Below are 21,190 nucleotides of genomic sequence, written 5' to 3'. Positions count from 1 at the left end.
AAAAAGAAGAAGTACATAATTGAAGACTACAATCTATGTAAGAGAACAACCCCAAACCTTCTAAATTCAAGATAGAATGAAAACTTTTGGAACTTTAGATCATATTTGCATTTTTACATGTTTTACCAAAGCATACACACATTTCAAACATTTTAGAGTCAATTAGGATCACTTTTATTCACGCTTTAAAAATCCATTTAGTGAACTAGCATTGTATTAATCGATCAACATCTGCCAATAACCGATCAACTAGAAGAGCACAGGCCAAAAATGTAAAACATGATCGATCAATCTAGGTCAATTGATCACTCAACAAAAACATGGCTAAATTTTGCTATAAGACACAATCAATCATTCTTAATTGATTGATCGATCAACGATGTCTAGGCAATGTAAAATCAAGTTGATTGGTTGATCAACCTCTAGACATTGACGGATCATAAAAAAGATTGCCAACCAGAGACATAAAGCATGATTAATTATAAAAAAATTATTGATTGATCATACTACTTATGCACTGCCAATAGTTTTGATTGATCGACCACACCATGTACATTGATCGATCAATTTAAGTTATCAGACCCAAGGTAAGGATATTGATTAATCATACCATCTATCAATAAGCCATTTTTTGACAAAAAAATTAGTCATTAAACACAATTGATTGATCAATAATTTTCATCGATTATCAATGTAAAATCATTTTTTTGCAAACAAGCAAAAGACAACTACTTCAACTTGGGGAACTTATTAATACCTTGCCAAACGTCTTTTTGAAAAATTAATGAGTTTTTATTAGTATATTACTGCATTCTATCTCAAACACTTGAAATTCTTTCCTAAGTCCTATTTTTGAAAAGGAAATAGCCTATTTTTGTAAAACCATTTCACCCTTTATCAAATTCCACTCCTTATATACATATAGTCAAACTCCTATTGGTCACCATTGTGCATTAATGGCTAGAAGCTTGGATATTTCAAGGTCATCACCATTGTGCATTGATGGTGAGAAGCTTGGATATTTCAAGAAGGTTGTCTCTCCTCATATTACAAAGGAAGTTTTTCTTGTCTTGTACAATCTAGATAGAAATGCTTACTAGAGGAAAGAGAGACTATATTATAATCGTATATTTGAGCATACTTGTGGCTTGAAAGAGAGTTAGAATATCTTTCTTGTGAATCGCAATCAAATTGAGTTGATATTAGTGAAATTTCCAAGTAAGTGTTCTTGGACGGTAAATACCAAAGTACATTTAAAATCAAAATCTACTTAATTTTGAATATTAATTTTAATGACATCTCAAAATAAATTACTCCTTCTCAAATAACAATCCGCCAACAATCCCTTCTTATTCAACGGTGTTAACTATGAATATTAGAAGATAAGAATGGTATTCTTATTCCTATCCATGGATTGAGACATCTAACTAGAGACAAAAAAAAAAGGGTAATTTAAGCTACAAAAATTTAAAAATAGATTTCTTGTCACAAAAACCTTTAATGAATTAACTACGGAAGATAAGGAGCAAATTAGGACAAACTCTAAGGTTATAAACTTGTTTTTATGTACCTAATGTCCTAACGAGTTCAACTAAGTTTTCACGTGTAAAAATGAAAAAAAAAAAAAAAAATTGGTCGAAGTTATGGTTACACATGAAAGAACCATTAGAGAGTCTAGAGTTATCCTATTAATAACTCAATACAATAAATTCAAAATAAAATTGAACAAATCCATAACTGAGATAAACTCTGAGTTCAGCCATACAATCAACACATTTTATTTTGTTAGGTAAAAACCAGTCTCATAACTTTAAAAAAAAAATGGTCCAATAGATTCACGTTGAGCTTTTTTATATAGGTTTGCAATACCCAAATTTGAATTCAAATCAATTCATTGATACATAAAGACATGATTTTTTAAAATTATACTAATAACTATTAAAAAACATTATATACTTTTTCTAACCAACTTCCTATTAAAACAAGAATAAAATTTTAAATGGAAGATTTTTGAAAAATCTATAATCAAGAAAAAAACATTTCTACCCTTTGCCTAGGATGCAAATTTCCAATCAGAAACATTAAAAGAGCGAGCCTAAAGGATCATCAATTAGAACTTGGGGGAATGTCAACCCCCTCCAGTGTTACACGAGAAATTTTCCCTCACCATGTAGAGATCCGCCTGACTGGTCAGGTCAGCCAGCTTTTGTTCTTTTCAGGTCACCTGCCCTTAACCTACCTAAAAGGACCATGTCCTATTGAATCTGATTGCACTGGCCAGACTCAATCAGTCAGGGCCGGATTTAACAACAATGACACATGTACTGATCAATAAATCTTGATTTTCACTAGTCTAATGAGGTGTGGAGCCTCAGAAGTGAGAAACCTTCCCATAATAACCATGTCTAAGCCACCAGGGAGAAAAACTGTAAAAAAAAAAAAAAAAAAAAAAACTTTCTTTTTTGGTTTATCCTAATGACTTTCTTTAGCAAAAGATCATTTGAGGTGGAAAGTGTCAGCTTTCCTATCAAAATTCACCTTTCCTCTCCTGCTTCGGTTCTCCTGGTGAATGGCCTCTTAACTTAACATCATAATAAACTTCTTCAACTCTTCTTAGATCGTACTTCATACCTGCCACAAAAAATACGTCCCTCAGTTGACAGTTGCCACTCAGATTATAACTTGACTATCAAAATATTTTCTGACATTCAACTTGTAGAATCATAATCAAAAGCATCTAAAAGAATAACAGCTTACCATCAAACTTCTTGCGTAAGAAATCATTTCTCAGATTAAGCATGCGGAAGGCAGCATGAAGGTCTGTTAAGAACTTCAACACTTTTTTTGGACTATCATAATCCCCTGCTATCACTTGGTTCACCACATACCTTGGCTGGAAATAGTTGATTACGAAAGTGGTTAACTTTAGAACTTAAAAAATTTCACACAAACTTTACATAGTAAATCTCAGTTACAAAATAATTTCTTAAAAAAAAATGTTTTATCCGAGAGAATAAAGAAGGCTGATTCTTGTCCATTAATGTACAAGGATTTTCTCCTGAAGTCTATGAGCAAAACGAAAGTTGAATAGAAGATTATAATATTACTTTTGTGAGCTCATTATTTTTGAAAAAGTAAGAGGAGAGAGAAAGAGATGAAGAGAGAATCAAAGAGAAGAGAATGAGCTGTGTTGGGGTCATGCATGTCACCAAACCTATTTAATTAAGAGATCTTGCTGAATTTACAAAATTGCCCCTCACTTAAGTGAAACCCTAATCTCCTTATATCTCCTATTCTATATGTCCTATTAATTCAACATAGAAAACAAGATTACATCAGAATATAAATATGAGGATAACCAAAATAACCAAAATGCTCTTGTACTTATTTTCAACACCTCAACCTGGAGCATATATGTCGAAGAGACCCAACTTGTTACAGAAGTTCATAATTTCAGGTTTCTCCAATGTTTTAGTGAAAACATCAAGTTGATCACCAGATCGAACATATAGGGTTGTCACGTTTTGTTAGGAATTAGATGCCCTAATTCAATACAAACCAGAGCAATAATAATCACAGAAGAAGAAATAATCAAACACGAAAACACACGATTTATACAGGTTCGCCCCAAGGTGAGATTACGTCATGTCTTCCGTCGTTGCAATAACTCACTATAATGATAAAGTAATTTACAAGAGAAATAACATTTCCCTACCGCAACTCAGGATCCTCGATAATAACCCTAACATCGGCGCTCCCAAATATAAAGAGAAAACTAGGGCAAACGTAATACAAGTGTGAAATCCCAAAACTACCCTTAATGAAACAACATACCAACTCTGCGTAAGGGGTTTATGAGGCTCCACAACTTAACACGTCCTTCATCACAACATCCCAAATAAAGTGATAGTCTACCTCTATATGTTTCATTCTCTCATGAAACATTGGATTACTAGCAATGAAGATAACTGTCTGGTTATTACAATACATAGTCATAGGTTCCTTCTAATAAAAACCTTACTCCCAGGCGATAGATCTCACCCACATTAATTCACTTACAATGTGGGTCATTGCTCTATACTTTGCTTTTGCACTAGATTGAGCAACAACATTTGGTTTCTTACTCTTCCAACTAATTAAGTTTCCTCCCAAAAACACACGGTACCCAGTGGTTGACATTTTGTCCAATTTGGAACCTGCATAATCAGCATAAAAAAATGCTTCAATTCTCAAGTGATCATTAGGTCTAAAGAGAAGACCTTTCCCTGGTGCTCCTTTCAAATATCTTAAGATTCTTTGTGCAGTCTTTAGGTGAATCTTATATGGATGTTCCATAAACTGATTGTAAATGAGATATCCGATCTACTAACTATAGCTTATATAAGCTTGCCCACTAATCTTGGATACATTGTTTTATCTTTCAATTCTATACTCTGATCATCATGAAGGTTATGTCCTACCTCCACAGGTGTATCAACTGGTTTATCTCCCAAAAGACCATATTCTTATAGCATGTCAGTTACATATTTCCTACGAATCTACACAATTTCCTCTTTGCTTCTCGCAACTTCTATCCCCATAAAATATTTCAGTTGACCCAGATCTTTAGTCTAGAAATGAGTTGCCAAGTGTGATTTAACTTCTTCAATACCGAACTATCACTCTCTAATAAAATGATATCATCTATATATACCAATACGACGATAATCTCAAATGATCTCTTCATAATAAACAAGGAATGGTTACAATGGCTTCTAAAGAATCACATGGACATAACTACTTGGCTGAATTTTTCTAACCATGCCGGTGGACTCTATTTTAAACCATAAATAGCTTTCTTGAGTCTACATACTTTATGCATCTCTCCCTAAGCAGCGTGCCCCCAGAGGTTGCTCCATGTATACTTCTTCTTCAAGATCACCATACAGCAAAACATTCTTAATGTCAAGCTGGAATATGGACCATCTTGGATTCAGTACAACATACACCAATATACGAACAAAGGACAGGCAGACAACAAAAGAAAAAAGTCTCAAATACATCAACTTTGTAAGTTTGGTATCCTCCTTTAGCAACTAGGCATCCTTAATATCTTTCGACTGACCCATCCACATTATAATTCACTATACACACCCATCAACAACCAACAACTACGGCCCCTAGAGGTAAATCACAACTGCCCAATATCTTTATCTACCAGTGCTTCCATCTCAACATCCATGGCTTCCAATGAGGAGACAAAAGAGAATAATACAAGTGGAGATAGACAAGGCAAACTTACGATAACTGCTAGATAAGAAATTAAAGGATACAAAATGAGATAGAGGATGTCAAGAACCTTTTTAGACACCCTTCCGGAGGGCAATAGGAAGGTGTAAATCACTTACCTCAGGATCTTGAGACGATGCAGAATCATGGTCCGGTGTGAGAGAGGAAGCTAAAGCTGGATGAGATGTTGCTTCTCTATGTCGATAAATCAGCAGTAGTTTCTCAACAATGACATCTTGTGAAGATTGAAAACATCCATTGATTGGAACAGGAATAACAGATCCAAGGACTGAGGGAACAAGAGGAACTATCTCAAAACTAGGAGACTCACAGAACGGAACATCCTCAAAAAATGTAACATATGCAGATACAAAAGTCTTTCTAGTTGATGGACAACAATATTTGTACCCTTTTGTGTCTTAGAGTATCTTAATAAGAAGATACACTAGACAACCCGAGCAGACAATTTATACTTGGAGGGTCCTAAAATATGAGTAAAACAAATGCAGCCAAACACACAGGGTGGTACAGAAAATAGAGCAAATGGTAACACAATCTGAATCGGAATTCTACCATCAAGGATAGAAGAAGGCATGTTGTTTATCAAAAAATATGCAATAGAACAACATCGACCCAATATGATTTGGCATTCATATGAATCATCATAGTACGAGCAAGTGATGATTTTTACACTTAGCAACCCCATTTTGATGTGGAGTCAAGACACAAGAAGTATGATGAATAATCCATTGAGTTTGACAAATGGAATTAAACTTACGATTAATAAACTCAAGACCATTGTTTGTGCACAAAACATTGATTGAAGCAGCAAACTGATTCACAAGCAGAACCAATTGTCCTCCTCATCAAGAAATCCTGAAGACACAATGAGTAGGATAAAAAGCTAAGGAACAGTTTATAGACTTTGCAAGCTAACTCATAGACAATAAATTTAGAGGGAATTAGGAAACAAATAAGGCTGACAAAGGTAATAGGAAAGAAGTAGGAGTAACATTTACCACTCCTTGTATTGATGAAACAGACCCATCGGCAAGATTAACATGTTTTATAAACAAGGACTCATTTAAGTAAGAAATTAATGAAGGCATACCTGACATGTGTTTAGTAGCTCCTGAATCAAGAACCCAGGACAATGAATGACTCACAGTGAAGGCAAATATAAGTAAACATGTGGCTGTGGGAGGAGAAACATGAGGCAAAGATGTAGAAGAGGAAGTAATGGAGAGTTGAGCCATACATTGGGCAATCTGTTGTTGTCACTGAATTAATTGTTACATTTCTTCTGAGGCTCTAGGTGTTGTAACATTAGACACATTTGCATTACCTTTATGAATAGTAGAATTGGCCCATGCAAATTTTCCAAAATTAATCCAACATCTGTCGGAATAATTATTAGAGCGTCCACAATGAACACACTTCCTTTCAGTTTTACTATCCCCACGGTTTCTTCCTCGGTCTGAGCTATCTCTACCTCTACCTCTGCCAGTCCCCATGCATCCCCTGGAAGAATCAGTGAATCCGGTTGCAATATCCAATGTAGTAAGAGTCGTGACTTCACCTATCTTAGCATCCTTTCCCACCTTGGGTACAATTGTCTTTTCACATCTCATTACCCTATTGAAGGTAGTGTATAAGGTAGGTATCTCCTCAAAGAAGATTTGAGTCTTGATTCCATCAAATTCAGCACCTAAACCATCAAGAAAATTTGTTACCAGCAGCTGATTTTGTTGTTTTCTGAGCTCTTATTTATCCATAGTAAATGGATGATAAACATTAATCTCTAGCTAGATACCCAAAAATGAATTGTAGTATTCTGTAAGCTTCCAAAGATACCCATATAGCCTTGGCAGTCTCAAAATTCATTACATGGTTCCGGAGAGAAGAATGTATACTATTGACAATCCAAGTCATAATTTGGGTGTCTTCTACTTCCCAATCATCTTCAATGGGAATAGGGGGATCATCCTTTAATAAATTTTGTCTTCTTCCAAGCTTTCAAGTACATCCTAACTAATTTGGCCCACTTGAGATAATTTGAACCATTCAATTTTTCAGATGTAATAGAAATAATGGCGTTCCCATCAGAACCTAAAAATTCTTTAGACAAAGTATATACCTCACCAAAATCGGTTATGTTGTTTGTATAAGACCACACATCCGTTCAATTTCACCTACCAAAGTACTCTTTATGAGAAACCCACGTGGGCCCTAGCACGTAAAATTAGGGTTAAGGCAATTACTAGGATGTGCACACTTCAAACTTCAATAATAATAACATAAACTTCTAATTTGCAAGAAATCAAAACGTAACCAACAATTAGGGCTGACATCAACATAAGACAAAGATGATGCAAGCAAGAGAAAAAGGGATAGTTGTCTCACATCCCAAGACAAGCATAAAAACCTTTTTTGGGGCAGTTAAATCATAGAAAACTGTTCTAGGAACAGTAGAGCCAATAACCCTAGGGTTATGGCAAAAGAAAAAGATGAAAAAATTGGATTTTTACCAGCCAGTAACCGAAAAAATTGAGGAAAACCTTCTTCTATGAAATTGTCTTCTTCAAAAGATGATTAAAGTTGACTGAAAGTCTTCCCAAATGTGATCTACTGCTTAGATACCATAAAAAAAAAAAAAAAAAAAAAAAAAAAAAAGATGAAGAGAGAATGAAAGAGAGAGAAGAATGAGAGAAGGGCTCAAGAATGAGCTGCATTGGAGGTCGTCAACCGAGTTAATTAAGAGATCTTGCATAATTTACAAAATTATCCCTCACTTAAGTGAAACCCTAATCTCCTTATATTTTCCACTATATGTCTTATGTACATGAAACTTGAACTATAGACATAATTCAATATAGAGAACAAAATTACATCAGAACATAAATATGAGGATAAAGTGAAATGAGCAAAATGCCCTTGTACTGGTTTTTCAACAAGTTTCATAACTGACACATAAGATTCTTGTAGACAAAACTACAAACCTGGGTCAAGGATTTGAGAATGAAAGTTATTAGTCTCTTTTTTTCAGCTTGTATGCAAGACTACAACAACTTTGCAAATCATTGACACAATCTAAATACAGTTCTTACCATTTCATTGGACATGAAACACAATCCTGCAAATGGAAAGAAAAGCCTTTTGATCAATAACAGATTGATAACAATCCCATCAACATCAACAAAAAACTAGTCAACACTAGCACAGCATTCATTTGGTCTTAGCTAGCAGTTTTTAGAGAGATAAGAAAGCCAATTTTCTAAAGCACCAAAAAGCATAAAAATCACTAAGTAATTTTATTGTTCAACTAGTACTGCAGAACATTTCAATTATACAGGAGATGAACCAAATACTTTCAAGAGGAAATTATGTCCTCATGGAGTTCTTCTTAACTTGTACTGGCACAACTTGGCCTTCCCAAATTTATTTACCTAACAACTGCATATCAGAGATCACAAAGAGCAGAGCAGCAATGAAGGGTATAAGAAACTAAAGCACAGCACTTTTTCTAGTAGGAGAATTTTTTCTATCGATCACTGTTTTTTATTAAACTTATTAAACAAAGTAAAATTAGCATTTCACCCTTTTCCCTTTCATGAAGTCCATCTATTTCTTCAAAATAATCTCAATCATCTGTAACGTAGGAACTGAAACAGTATGGTCTTGTCTAGAAAATATCTTTCAATCCTCTCTTAGGCAGTCCTCCCTCTGAAGGTCCATCACCAGGCATAATCCTTTTCTTTTCACCAGGCATTTTAGTAACCAACACACTAGAAATCCTCCTATGTGATAATAGAGCCAAAGGCCCAATCCATTAGGAAATCCAGTTCTTCTTGTGATTCAATCATGTTTTGCTTGAGTTTAAGTGAGAAACAATCATGATTCTTGTTGCACAATCGTAACATCACAATCGCTTAAAGTAAACACATTGGTCATCCATATAAATGAGACCATGAAATTCACCACTTACCAGTTAGGTAGTCTTCAATGTCAAGGCCAAATTCTGAAGGATTTACTGCATAACAGTGTTCTCTCAGAAAATTATTCCAAGTAATTCCAAAAAAACAAAGATAAAAAAATCATAACTTATTATATGGTCATGATAGACTATACACTAAACCAGTAATCAAGGTTGCTAACATTCTGATCATACATGCAAAAGAAAAATGAGCACTAAAGAACAAACATCCAAGGCTGCCAAGGTTTTTCAAAACTTCTATACTATAATTGAAACCCAATTCTATATCAAAATTCAAATTCTCAGAACAGATGATGGCAAAGAGTACATCAGTTCCATTCTTGGCCAATTTCTCATAGAAAATGCACTAACAATACACCAAACAATTTGGGTCAATACACCTCAACAAAATCGTGTTGTTAAACGCACAAACAAACAATTTTTAGAGGTAGCTCGGGCAATTATGTTTACCACTAAGGTTCCTAAGCACTTCTAGGAAAGACATTCTCAGTCCATCTTACCTCATCAATAGAATGCCATGATACTTAGTGCATCTTACCTCATCTTAGTGCTCCATGAGTATAGATTGTTGGGTGCTCAGCCTATTGAGACTCCTATAGAGGTTGGACACGACCTTCATGATGGATAGAGTTATGAACACCACGATAAGACATTGTACTATCGGTTAATTAGAAAACTCATATATGTTATTGCCACTTGTCCTGATATATCCTTTGCTCTTAAGTATTGTTAGTCAATTCATGGAGCGTCCTCGCAAGGTTCATTTGGAAGCTACCCAACGGATCTTGAGATATCTAAATGAGGAACTCATAAAAGGACTATTTTTAAGCCTCATAATCACATGAAAATAGAGGCCTTCTCGGATGTTGATTATGTCGGATCTAAGCTTGACCGAAAAATCTACTACATGTTATTGTGTTTTTCTGGGAGGTAATTTGATAAGCTAGAAGAGCAAGAAACAAAATGTCGTAACCCATTCCAATATTGATGCTTGAATATAGAGTTATGGCTCATACAGTTAGTGAGTTGATGTGGGTAAGATCTGTGGTCAAAGAATTGAACCTACAACAGGAGGGACCTATGACCTGTACAATGATAATCAGCCTGCTACACTCATTGTAGGAAACCCAGTATTCCATGAAAAGACTAAACTTATTGAAGTAGATTGCCACTTTATTCGAGAAGTGATGAAAAATGAGGTTGTAACTCTCTAAGTGTGACCTGGTGATCAAATTAGAGATATGTTTACTAAAAGCACTGGGCATACATGAATTTGGGGTATTCTAAAGCAAGTTGGGCCTTATGCATACATACATTCCAGCTTAAGGGAGAGCACTAAAAAATCTTTTTAAGGGCAATACGTCATTTTTCACTCACTATAAAGTCCAGCATCTACACTATCTAGTTCTATGTGTTTAGTTTTCTCTCAAGTTCAGTTTTCATCTAATTTGAACAAGTATGTAGGGAGATATAAAGGGGGTTGAAGTGTTTTTAAGTAAGAAAAGACATTTCTATAATTTTTATTTCAAAACTTTATAATAAGTCTGGGGTCGAGCTCAACCCTCAACCAAAGTCATTCCAGCACTCAGAATTCTCTCTCTCTCTCTCTCTCCAAAAACCCTAAAGTGCACTCTTTTACAGATGCAAATTGCAAGTTAGAGTGCAAGTGTTGGTGTTGATAAGGAACAACACCAACGATTAGTTGGAAATTTGATTTACCTTTCCCATACTCAACCTGACATTGCTTTTGCAGTGAGTATTATGAGTCAATTCATACACTCCCCTTGTGAGGAGTACTTAAATGCAATTTATAGGATTTTTAGATATCTCTAGGAAAGAGATTATTATTCAAAAAGACTGTTGAAGCATTCATTGATGTTGACTGAGCTAGAAGTATAAATGATAGGAAATTTACATCTGGATATTGAAACTTTGTACGAAGAAATCTAGTGACTTGAAGAAGCAAAAAGCAAAATATGGTGGCTAGAAGAAGTATTGAAGCTGAGTTCTGGGTTATTGCACAAGGGATAAGTGAGCTTTTGTAGACAAAACGGCTTTTAAGTGATTTGAAGATTGAGTTCAACCAACCTATGAAGTTATACTCAAATAGCAAAGCAGCTATTAGTATTTCCAATAATCCAAGTACATCTTGATATAACAAAGCATATTGAGATTGATCGGCATTTTATCAAAGAGAAGCTAGATGAAGGAGTATTGTGTATTTCGTTCATTCTAACCAAAAAAACAAGGGATAGATATCTTCACAAAGAGTCTTCAATCACATCAATTTGACTTCCTAATTGGCAAGCTGGGAATGCTCAACATTTGTAAACCAACTTGAGGGGGAGTGTTGAAATATGTCCAAATTCATTCTCTTATTGCTCAAATTTATTGTTTGTTGAAATAGTGTTTAGTTCATTTGTTAGAAAATATGTTCAGAGGTATTTTGGTCATTTCACTACTTCCATAGTTTTATTTCTATATGTAATCATGTTCTATGCATTGAATTATGTTAGTGGTTAACAACCTTTACATGAAATTAGGAAATTTAAAACTATGGAACACAGGCTGATAAAAGAGAAAAGTATTGGGGAAATTTAAAACATTACCTTCCAATTAGTGGTTAACCGATTATAGCCTCAAAGCTACGATGTTTTGGGGGTAGATGGATTACCCGTGGCAGCAGTCGCCACCTCTCCCCTATTTGGAAGGCCATGTTCCATCTCCTCTCCACCTTCCGCACTACCATCCGCTATTTTGTTGGTGATGGATCCAGCCAATGTTTTTGGATTGATTGGTGGTCGGGCGACGTCCCTCATGCCTCATCTCTACCCACCCTCCCCGCTTTTCCAACTCACCACCTCCTGTGATCTCTCTATTGTCGAAGCTTGGGAAACGGCTGTTGGGATCTTTGTCTCCCCCCCGCTTCTCCAGCTCACCACCTATTGTGATCTCTCTGTTGTCGAAGCTTGGGAAAACGGTTGTTGGGATCTTTGTCTGAGGCGTGGCCTCACTGATGAGGAGGCCATTGCTATTTGCGACTTGATTGATGAGCTTGGTAGTATTAAGCTTCGTGCTCAAGTGGTCGGTCGGAAGATCTGGGTTCCTGATGACAGCGGTCATTTCTCTGTTTCATCGGCTTATCATCTTCTTATGGGCTGGACCAGGCCCCCCGCCCCTCACCCAGCTGCCATTGCTTGGCATCTCTTGTCTCCTCCCAAGGTGAGATTCTTCCTCTAGAGCGCCTGCCATAATAGAATCTTCACTACTGACAATCTCATCCGACGTGGCAATACTTCTCCTAATCCCCTTTGCCCTTTCTGTGGGCTGGAGACTGAGTAGCCACCTCCTCCTGCACTGCACTTTTGCCTAGCGGATTTGGACTTTCTCTGATTGATAGCATGTGCCTCCAGTTTTGCATCCCTCATGACCTGGGCAACATATACTGCCTCCCCAGCTTAGGCAAGCTCCTTTTATCAGCATGTGTTACTTACATCCCTTGGTGCCTCTGGAAGGAGAGGAACTCCCAGCGTTTTGATTATGTTTTCTGCTCAGCTGCTGAGATTGTTTGTGTTGTTATGGGTCTCATCTCCACCTAGATCCACACTCAAAAAAAATTTACTTACCTTTCATGTGCTCCTCTACACACCAACTGGAAAGTAATTGCTCAGATGTTCGTTCCTCCTACAATGTGGTTGTGGGAGGAGACAACAAACACTATGTGGTTGTCCCTAGAGTATTTATAAGCTTAGGAGAGTAATCGCTCTCAAGTCTATGAGCTATATACTTATTTCTTTGGGTTAAAAAGAGGCAATAAAACCATCATAGAGCACTACAATGTACTCGGTATGTGGCAGGAGATTAATGTTTATCATCCATTTTCTCCTGGTGAAAGGGAATTGAGGAAACAACAAAATCTGTTGCTGGTTGCAAAATTTCTTGATAGGTTAGGTGCTAATTTGATGGGATAAAAGCTCAAGTATTAGCCTCTGATGACATACCTACTATCTCTACCACTTTTAATCACATTATGAGGGTTGAGAAGATTATGCTACCCAAAGCAGGTAAAGATGGCAAGATAATGGAAGCTACTGCTCTTAATGCCTCAAACACTACATGAGTCCCCACAAACTCCTCTAGAGGTAGCACAGGTACTAGCAGAGGTCGAGGTAGAGAGGGCTCAGGTCGAGGTAGAGGGAGCAGTGATGGTAAGTTAGAAAGAAAATGTGTTCACTATGGACAGAATAAGTTGGCAAGTGTGGATTAAGTTTGGAAAACCAGCATGGGCTAATTCTACCACTTATGATAGTGGAAGTGGACTTTCTAATTCTTCTACCTCTGTTACACGGGAGTTCTAGATGAGATGCAACAGTTGATATAGCAATAGTAGCAAATTGCACCATGGATAGCTCAAATCTCTATTACCTCACCTTCTGCATTTGTAGCTCATGCTTCCATCCTTGTTCCTACACCTACTAGTGTTAACTCAGGTATGCCAGCTTATTATGTTCACTCATCACCATCTTGGGTTCTTGATTCAAGGGCCACCAAGCATATGTCGGGTATGTCATCATTGTTTTCTATTTTGAAAGAGTCTTTGTATATAAAACTTGTCAATCTAGCAAATGGGTCTAGTTCTCTTGTTTGAGGAGTAAGCAATGTCACTCTAGCCTCCTTATCTCCTCAGTCAGTGCTTCCTGTTCCCAAGTTTCCTTTAAATTTGTTATTTGTTAGTCAATTAACCAAATCTATGAATTGTTCTCTTACCTTTTATCCTACTCACTGGATTTTTTAGGATCTCGCGATGAGGAAGACGACTGGTTGCGCTCGTGAGAGAGATGGACTATATTATCTAGAGAGCCATCAACCAGATAATATTCAATCATTACACTCAATAGATTCTCCTTTACAGTGTCACTTGTGGCTAGGTCATCCATCTATAGCCAAATTGATTCAAATTTTTCCAAAGTTTCCTTCTAGTCTTTCATGTCAACTGGGCAAGCATTACAGAAGTTCCTTTTGACTCTCACATTACAAATCCAATCATCTATTTGAGATTGTACACTCTAACATATGGGGTTCTTGTCGTATGACTACTCAGTTTGATCATAGGTATTTTATTTTTTTTATTGATGATTTTAGTAAATGCACTTGGATTTACCTTCTTAAGGAAAAATTTGAGGCCTTTGATGTATTCAAACTTTTTTACAATGAAATAAAGAATCAATTTGATGCCTCACTCCGTATTTTTTGTACTAACAATGGCCTTGAAATCATGAATCACAAATTTCATATTTTTTGTCAAAATCAAGGAATTATTCATCAAACATCATGTGTTTTCACTCCTCAGCAAAATGGAAAGGTTGAACGTAAGAATTGTCATATACTGGAAGTAGCTAGGACAATGATGAGACACATGCATGTTGTCAAGAGCTGGCCAATACAACGTAAAAGACTAGTCATTTAAGTGCGGAAAGCCAACCTAATCAAGAGAGGTTGACCGGAACAACCTCTGACACCCACCCCGCCCCTTACCGCTCCCCGCAGGATTCGAAGGCAGGACATGCCGGTGCCGGACCTGGCTCTGATACCATGTCCAGATGCTGGCCAATACAACCTAAAACACTAGTCGTTTAAGTGCGGAAAGCCAACCTAATCAAAAGAGGTGGACCGGAACCACCTCTGACACATGTACCCAAGTCCTACTGAGGTGATGTTATACTTACTACTTGTTTTTTTATCAATCGAACGCTTTCATCTGTTTTAGAAGGTAAAATTCCTATTCATGTCCTCTTACCGTCACTTCCATTCTTTCCTATCTCTCCTTTAAGTGTTTGGTTGTGTTTGTTTTGCACATGTATTGGGACCATCCAAAGATAAGTTGCCACTTAGAGCAGTTAAATGTATATTTTTGGGATGCTTTTGCACACTGAAGAGATACAAATGTTTTTGCCCATTCACTAAAACAACATTTGTGTCTATGGATGTTACATTTTTTTAGTATGATCCCTTATTTTCATCTACATCTTTACCCTTAGCTCCTATCATACCTTCTGACCTTGGATGTGTTATCCCTATGCCAGTTGATGAACCTATTGGACCTTCACAAGTTGTCACTGTTGAGAAACCTTTGCAGGTGTATTGCACATCTCATCTTCAATGAGGGGTTTTGCTGATTTTATCGGTGGAAGTGAACTTGAAGAAATCACCCTCTCTGGAAAAACATTCACGTGGTCTAACGGGCAATAACACCCTATCCTCTCAAAGTTAGACCGTTTCCTGGCAGACTCAAATTGGCTCCATCTTTACGAAGATATTTTAGGGAAAGTCCTCAATCGGGTAGGATCCGACCATTGGCCCATTCTATTATCCACCTCTTGTGGACGATGGGGTCCACCCCCATTCAGATTTGAAAACATTTGGCTCTCAGATCCTGACTTTGATGTGCTCTTGAAAGATTGGTGGTCAAATCTTCTAGACTGGGGTCGACCAGAGTGGTCTCTTCTGATAAAGCTCAAAACCCTCAAAAAGAAACTTAAGGATTGGTCCTTCCAACGTCGCAAATCTGCCAAAGAAAAAAAATCCTCTCTTCTCTCCCGCATTGCTGAGCTGGACTCTTCGGAAGAACAAAGGTACTTATCTCCATCTGAATTCTCTTCTCGCCTTTCTCTGCAAAGGGAGTTGCAAGCTCTCCTTGTTCAGGAAAGAATCAGTTGGAAACAAAGAGCCCGCTTTAAATGGTTAACAGAAGGAAATGCCAATACAAAGTTTTTTCACTCCCTCGCATTGACGAGGAGGAGATCCAACTGAATTACCTCCTTATGTATCAATAATGAGGTAACGTCGGATCGGATCCAAATTACTAATGAGCTGCTCAGTTTTTTCACAGATCTATATATTGATGATGTTATTAACCAGCCCAAAGTCCAGCAGCTTCATTTCGGGCAGCTTCCCATCTCTGCCTCATCTATCCTTGAAGCCCCTTTTCTCCCAAAAGGAAATTGAGAAGGCAGTTTTAGGCATGGCTCGTGATCGGGCTCCAGGATCCGATGGTTTTAATGGTGAATTCTACCACCGTGCTTGGTCGATTATCAAGGGAGATATTTATAAAATGGTTGAAGGCTTCTTCATGACTGGCATCTCCTTCCTCAACAAGGGAGCTTCTTTTATCTGTCTAATCCCCAAGAAGAGAAATATCGAGACCCCTGGTGACTTTCGTCCTATCAGTCTGATTTCAAGTTCATACAAGATCATTGCTAGACTCCTCGCAAACAGACTCAAAATAGTTCTCCCACTTGTTATTAGCCATGTCCAGAGTGCTTTCTTGAAGGGCAGAAACATCTTGGACTCGGCTATGGGGGCGCATGAGTTGTTTGATAAATTTTCTCACTCGAAGGATCCAATCTTTATCCTTAAGCTGGATTTAGAAAAGACATTTGACCGGGTAAATTGGAGTCTACTGGATGACATTATGAGTAGGATGGGCTTTGGAGATCGTTGGAGATATTGGATTAGGAGTTGTCTGTCCTCCGCCTCGTACTCTCTTATCTTAAATGGAAGAGTTTGTGGATGCTTCAAGGGATCTAGAGGATTGAGACAGGGTGACCCTCTTTCCCCTCTTCTTTTCAACATTGTGGCGGAATTTCTTTCTGCTATGCTAGTCTTGGCCAAAGAATGTGGATGGTTGCATCAACCGGCAGCTCATTGGCTTTCAACATTCGGGTGCTTCAATATGCAGACGACACTTTGATTTTTGGTGTAGGAACGCTGGACAACATAAAAAAGTAAAGGCAGTTTTGGGGCTCTGTGAAATCTGCTCAGGTCAGAAAGTCAATTGGAGGAAAACTTCTTTGATTGGATTCAATATCAACCCAAACTCTCTCTCAGAAATGGCAGAGGTGCTTGGGTATGTAATCTCATCTACCTCTTGCACTTACCATGGCCTCCCTCTATTCACTGGTCGTATTTGCAAAGATCTTTAGATTCCAGTCATAGAGAATATGGTATTACGTCTTGCATCATGGAAGGGTGGTCTGCTTAGCAAGGTTGGAAGGTTGACTCTTTTGAAATCATGTATCGCTGGCATCCCAAACTATTATCTCTCCTTCATGCCTTGCCCAGCTTTTATTTGTCAACAACTTGATAAAATGAAGAAACATTTTCTTTGGAGAGGGAATATCCCGGATTTCAAGTACCATTTGGTCAACTGGGAGGAAGTTTGCCTTCCAAAAAATTTTGGAGGTCTCGGAATTCGGCTCTCCAAAGACATGAATCAGGCTTTACTCCTTAAATGGATTTAACGACTCAATTCATCAGCTCCAAACCTTTGGAAAAATATGGTGCTTTCAACGTCCGGCATTTCCTCAAAATGGTGGACAAAATAGTGGACAAATGGGGGAAACAGAAGGAATTTATCTCCTATATGGCGGTCGCTTTATCTCTTGACTTCTACTTTCTCAGCAGCAGTCCGATTTTATGTGGGAGATGGCCATCATATCAGATTTTGGGAAGATTTATGGTTGGGGGATATGCCTCTTCAGAGCACTTTTCCTAGCCTCCACAGTATTTTGAGATTGAGGAATAGTACTATTATTGAAGTCGTTGATAATGGGGGATGGAACATTCAGCCTCGTCGTGGCTTATTTGATTCAGAAGGTCTTGAAGCCAATCAACTGTTGGACACTTTGCAGTCAACCAGAATCCAAGCTAACAAATCAGACAAGTTAATCTAGTGGCCAGATAAAAGTGGCTCCTTCTCTATTAGCACCTTCTATCTTGTTATTCGAGGAGAGATCACTCGGGATCCCAAGCATGCAGTGGAATTCACTTGGTGTCTTAGTGCCCCCCCCCCCCCCCCCCCCCCCAAAATAAAATTCTTCATGTGGAGTGCTTGCCGTAATAAGATTCTCTCTGCTGGCAACCTCAGAATTCGTGGCAACCGTGGAGTTGACCCCATTTGCCCTTTCTGCCATGCACAGGAAGAAACTGTAAGCCACCTGCTCCTTTTGTGCCCTTTCTTTTGGGGGATTTGGACGTCGATTCTTAACAAAATTGGGCTCCAACTCTACTTCCCTGAGAATTTGTCAGCCACCTGCCGTATGCTTGTTGGAACTCCTATCCCCGGTATTGGGAAACTGATGATCTCTGCTATATCCGCATTCATCCCGTGGGGTCTTTGGCTGGAGTGAAATCAACGAAGATTCAATGCCAAAACCAGCACTCAAGATAGAGTTATTGAAACCATCTTAGGCAATATTGCTACTTGGCTTCACTCAAGAAAGGCCTTCTCCCAGTTCTCTGGAACATCCATCAGGGATAATTGGAGAAGCTTAGCCCAACTCCACCTCTCCTCGAAGTCTCCTGTCATGGACCCCGCCTCCTGCTGCAGTCCTTAAGCTGAATTTCGACGGCTCTTTTCTTGGTAACCCTGGCTTAGCTGGGTTTGGTGGCGTGATTCGGGACTCTCTTAGGAACCATATCGTCTCTTTCTCCAGGCCCCTTGGTATTGTAGACTCCACAATGGCTGAACTCCAAAGCCTCCTCAATGGGCTTCGTGTCTTTCGTGATCATTGCTCCGGACCTGTCCTGATCGAGGGAGACTCTAAGGTGGTGATCGGTTGGTGCCAGCATGCCTCTACTCCTCCGTGACGTCACTGGGATGCTTTTTTTGAAGTTTTGGATATTGTAAATCTCTTGGAGTGTTTCTGGTCTCTCATTCCAAGATCAACAAATCCCGTGGCTGATGTTCTAGCCAAGCAAGGAGCCTTCTTGCAATCTTTTGTTGTCTGGAGTTAGCTCCTTTTGTTTCTCTTAATAAAATTCATACTAAAAAAAAAAAAAAAAAATAGGAAGTCCCAAGTTCTAACTTGGTCACACCGAACATTTTTGACATTTTGGATGATTGCAAGGAGAAGAATCGTTGATGTCGATCTAAGAGAGTAATTTATTATTGCAGATTAAGAAAGAGAAGAAAACTGACACTTACACATTATATCCTTTCAATACAGAATAGCCTAAGAAAAGGAAGATTTATTGACAATTCCACACTCACATCCAAGCTTCTCCTCAGCTTCTGAATGTGACAGCAAATTTCCTGTCTCCAACCAATGCAGAAATGCTAGCAAAGAAACCACTGTTTGGGTTTCGCCCCGCCAATCACCATGATACCTGACCATAAAATATATCGTTAAAGCAAACTGCAATTTTTTTTTTTTTAAATGGTGCTGAGAATAAAGCAAACTGATTACAACAATAAGATATAAAACTTGCGACAATTGCAAGGATTTTAGGTGACCGATACTCACCAACCAAAACAGCTCTCTTCACCTACCTGTAGTATTGACCAGGGCATTCCTGGAGTATACCAGCAAGCCGCTGGAAAAGCTCCTTCAGTGTGCTTATCTGAGCCTTTGCCTTTTCCAGAACCTCTGTGGCAGCACAAATAGGTGATAAACTATTTTCCAGATTTGAAAAAGAAAATAACCATAGAAGGGGTGAAAATATCAATTGCATAAATACATGTCACGAATCAGCAACCTTCAAGGGAAAACTGCCGGTCACGAAGATAGGCTAATAGAAAAGCAATATATTTCTGAAACCCACAAAACCGTCTGAATTGTAACAAAATAACTAGTCTTCTTAAATAGTGGGAAAAGTATTACCACAGGAGGAATTAAACAGTAGAATCTAAAACTTGTTTGAGCAAATATAAAGGATCCTGGGAGAGGGGGTGGCGGTAAATTAAGGCACTACCCTAATCTGAAGAAACAGAAAATGCCAAAACATAGCTCAATAAAATAGGCAATCATGTCAGAAAGAAGAAACCGAAAATCGAAATCCAAAATGCAAAAACTGTGAAATGAAGGGAGAATAGAAACTAGAAAATTAAGAACGACGCATAGTAACACTAACAAGAAACTCCAAAAGAAAGAAGATAAGAAGCCATTGTAAGTGAAGTACAACACCGAGAGAAATCTATCATAAAAGCAAAACTAGACCCCAGACCCAAATTTAAATAGTAACACCAATGAAATACACGTCGAAACAAGAAAATTTACGGAAAGAACTCTGACAGGTTCTACCCTTCAAATGGAATGCTGAAAGGAATAAAAAATCAGATTTAAAGTGTGCACCAGAAACTGGAAGAGATTGATGAACAAGCAAGATGCTATACTGAATTAGCCGAATTGCAGATTCCATCTCCATAGAAACCGAGCGAATCCGCTCTCTTACGCTTCCCGATTCTTCCAACTGCAAACGGAAATCCTCAAACTGCTTCTCCATTGGAAAAGATGAGGAGACACTCTCAGTAGCGTCGGACATCGGGGACGAAAATGATGAGATTATCCGAACACTTGGAGCGGAGTGAAAGAAGGGAATCCAAGTGTTCCTTTTCTGAAGACAAGTGGATTCGGAGGCCGGAAAAGTAAACCGCTTTGAAGATACTGACAGGAGAGAGGAAGAAGAAAAACTTGAGAGATTTGGAGAGCGGGAAACGGCAGAAAGAGCTGTCCTGAGAGAGGGTTTCATGTTTTTGAATTAGGGGGGGTTAGTGCACATGACTCAGGACATGATCTTCATGCGCATTACGCAGGTCATGTCCTGATGTCGTTAGGGAACGCCCAAATTCATGTCATGTACATGAATATACATGAATCAAGAGTTCATGTCTCAAGAGTAAAGGGCGGAAAGTGCTTTCCGCCCAATTTTGAGAATCATGTACATGACTCTCGCGCGGGGCTGTCTCTCGGGGATCTCTCTGCCGCACACCCTCTCTGCCGTTGCATTCCGGCAGCCCTCTCTCTTTCTCTGCTCCCTCTCTCGTCTCCTTTCCCGCAGCCCTCTCTCGTCTCCGTTCCCGCAGCCCTCTCTCGTCTCCGTTCTCCGTTCCCGCAGCCCTCTCTCGTCTCCGTTCTCCGTTCCCGCAGT

At 38.4% G+C, this 21,190-nt stretch overlaps 1 protein-coding gene across 1 annotated transcript; it reads right to left on the bottom strand.

Annotated features, from left to right (window-relative positions):
* Positions 1-2,099: 2,099 nt before the first annotated feature.
* Positions 2,100-20,803, bottom strand: LOC137939078 (uncharacterized). Its single transcript, XM_068784261.1, has 7 exons — positions 20,395-20,803; positions 19,593-19,689; positions 19,314-19,429; positions 9,254-9,298; positions 8,376-8,401; positions 2,758-2,893; positions 2,100-2,631 (listed from the first exon to the last, which is right to left on the bottom strand). The coding sequence occupies exons 1-7, from the start codon at positions 20,789-20,791 to the stop codon at positions 2,528-2,530; spliced, it is 921 nt and encodes a 306-aa protein (XP_068640362.1). The 5' UTR covers positions 20,792-20,803; the 3' UTR covers positions 2,100-2,527.
* Between the last annotated feature and the right edge of the window lie 387 nt (positions 20,804-21,190).

The sequence above is a fragment of the Aristolochia californica genome, unplaced genomic scaffold (genome assembly GCF_029961685.1).
Source record: "Aristolochia californica isolate CCGP_79_NKW_82.1479 unplaced genomic scaffold, dmAriCali1.0.hap1 SCAF_8, whole genome shotgun sequence".
Classification (NCBI taxonomy): domain Eukaryota; kingdom Viridiplantae; phylum Streptophyta; class Magnoliopsida; order Piperales; family Aristolochiaceae; genus Aristolochia; species Aristolochia californica.
This window is presented reverse-complemented; position numbering and strand designations above follow the sequence as displayed.